General features: G+C 40.9%; 1 protein-coding gene across 2 annotated transcripts in view; it reads right to left on the bottom strand.

Annotated features, from left to right (window-relative positions):
* Nucleotides 1-2,500, bottom strand: part of LOC135091706 (nucleolar and coiled-body phosphoprotein 1-like) — a 71,385-nt gene that overhangs the window by 58,559 nt on the left and 10,326 nt on the right. Inside the window, exon 1 of one of the 2 annotated variants that reach the window (XM_063989616.1) lies at nucleotides 545-680. The exons of the other annotated variant lie outside the window; for it this stretch is intronic. Coding sequence (XP_063845686.1) covers nucleotides 545-566 — 22 coding nt within the window. The 5' untranslated portion in view covers nucleotides 567-680. Of the gene's footprint in view, nucleotides 1-544; nucleotides 681-2,500 lie in introns of those variants that run through there. 2 annotated transcript variants of the gene reach the window in all.

The following is a 2,500-nucleotide window of genomic DNA, read 5'->3' as shown; positions in this document are numbered from 1 at the left end:
TCAACACTCACGGATGAGTCTGTATGAAACTTTTTTTTAGAGTTTTCATCCTTTTAGTCAGTTTTACATCTCATTCGAATTCCAGTGCTATACCGTTTCATTGCTGCGGTGCCATATATATCATCAGTCAACCACTCGCATTCCCGTCTGCGTGCAATACAGCACACACAAACACGCAACAAGGAGCACCCAGGAACACGGCCCTCGCCTCCAGACTCTGATTCCGCCTACTACTGAGCTCAACAAGTTTCAGGCCACTGCTGTCGGAAACACTAAACAATATCCTGCTGACGTCATCTGAGTCTGTTAATTATTCAGCCTCCTCTCCACTGCTCCAGCCCAGGCAGCGGATCAACACCTCCATGGAAACAAATACATTTCCATTAATTATGAACAATGAGTGACCCACCATGGAATACCCTTGAATTAAAGGAACGCTATTTCCCGTTGAAAAATAATGTGTTAACGTTGCAGCTGCACAATTTGACCTTTACATCTCCGCCCCACAGACTACACTGCCTGCCGTCACGTTGGCAACACTGACCTTCAGGAGTTGAAGAGCGCATAGCGAGTCGAAGCACTGGACTCCAGTGACTGAAGTAAAGATAGCGGGAAGGCTCCGCTCTCACCCCTCAAGTGACTTATTGGATTATTACATCACGCCTGCACTTGACTCCGCCACAGAGCCGACTGCGGACTTGACGTCAGCGAGGAGCATCGAACTGTGTCCCACCGGACAACAACAACAACAACAACAACAACAACAACAACAAACAACAACAACAACAACAACAACAACGACAACAATAACAACAACAACAAGGTTATGGCAAGAACAGCAGCGGTGTGGCGGAACGAAACACCTGTGGGATTGAGGACACGGGAAACAGGATCGCTGGGGGGCTGTGGCAGAGGGAAGGGTGACGGGGGGAGGCGACAAAGGCACGTCAGGCACAGAGAGCTGCAAGGTGCGCATCAATGTTGAACACCACTAAATGATTATCTTTGCGTGGAAGCTGAGCCAGACTGGTCACTTGAGGCTGCAGATATGGGTATATCAGGTGTAGGTGACGTCTTCACTTTGTTGGGGCGACACAGAAGGCCGCGCTGAAGTCACCAACAGTTCATGCAGCGAGTAGCTTAACTGAAACTTACTTCAAGCAACAAAAGCATGGAAGTAGTACATTCTGGTTACAGTGAATGCACCACCACCACCACCACCCAGGATCTGTGGCACAAAGCTGGGATGATTCTTGTTATTTACGACGATTTCTTCTATGATGTCAACAACGTGAGAGTTTCATGAATTGGACCCCACCATTCCAGGAGGCACCGCCCGGTGTTTTAATTCCCCCCCTGCCGAGCCACGGCCGCGGCAAGCTGGGAGACGGAAAGCCTGGGTTTTATTTTATTTTGTTTTTTTAGCCTTTGGAAACCGACTGAGCAGAGAGAGAGAGAGAGAGAGAGAGAGAGAGAGAGAGAGAGAGAGAGAGAGAGAGAGAGAGAGAGAGAGAGAGAGAGAAAAGGTTACTGAGTGACATGACACACATACGAAAGTGTTGCATGGGGTACGAACACACACACACACACACACACACACACCAAGTTATGCAGCCAAGCACACTATTTGTACACCCTCTCTGGAAGGCACGTGCATGATGACCACTTGACTATTTCGGTACAAAAGCTCCTCCATGACTTCTGTACCTGCAGGCACACCTGTTACTTGCCGCCTTCTCATGGCTCTTAATCCGCGTTGTCATTTCCCACCGAGCAGTAAGACTCTAATTAGTGTACAAGTAGAAAGGGAAAAAGGGGAGGGGGCTTCTGGAAACAAACACAAACAAAATCACTACAAGATGCCATAAGGCGTTGGGTCAGGTGTGACTGGAAGGCCTTGACTCGCGGGGCTTCACGCATCTTACGCAGATTACACGGGACAGTCTTCAGAAAACCTTGCCCTGTTGCCCCATATATATATATATATATATATATATATATATATATATATATATATATATATATATATATATATATATATATATATATATATATATATATATATATATATATATATATATATATATATATATATATATATATATATATATATATATATATACGAGTATATATATATATATATATATGTTGCCCCAATTATATATATATATATATATATATATATATATATATATATATATATATATATATATATAATATATATATATATATATATATATATATATATATATATACGAGTATATATATATATATATATATATGTTGCCCCATATATATATATATATATATATATATATATATATATATATATATATATATATATATATATATATATATATATATATATATATATATATATATATATAAAACTAACTTTTTTGTTATTCTCTTCTTCCTTTTCCAAAATTCATACTCTTTTTTCTTTCATGTTTCTTTCCCTCTGCTCGCGTAATCCATTTCATACCCGTAAAGAGGCTGC

The sequence above is a fragment of the Scylla paramamosain genome, chromosome 3 (genome assembly GCF_035594125.1).
Source record: "Scylla paramamosain isolate STU-SP2022 chromosome 3, ASM3559412v1, whole genome shotgun sequence".
Classification (NCBI taxonomy): Eukaryota; Metazoa; Arthropoda; class Malacostraca; order Decapoda; family Portunidae; genus Scylla; species Scylla paramamosain.
This window is presented reverse-complemented; position numbering and strand designations above follow the sequence as displayed.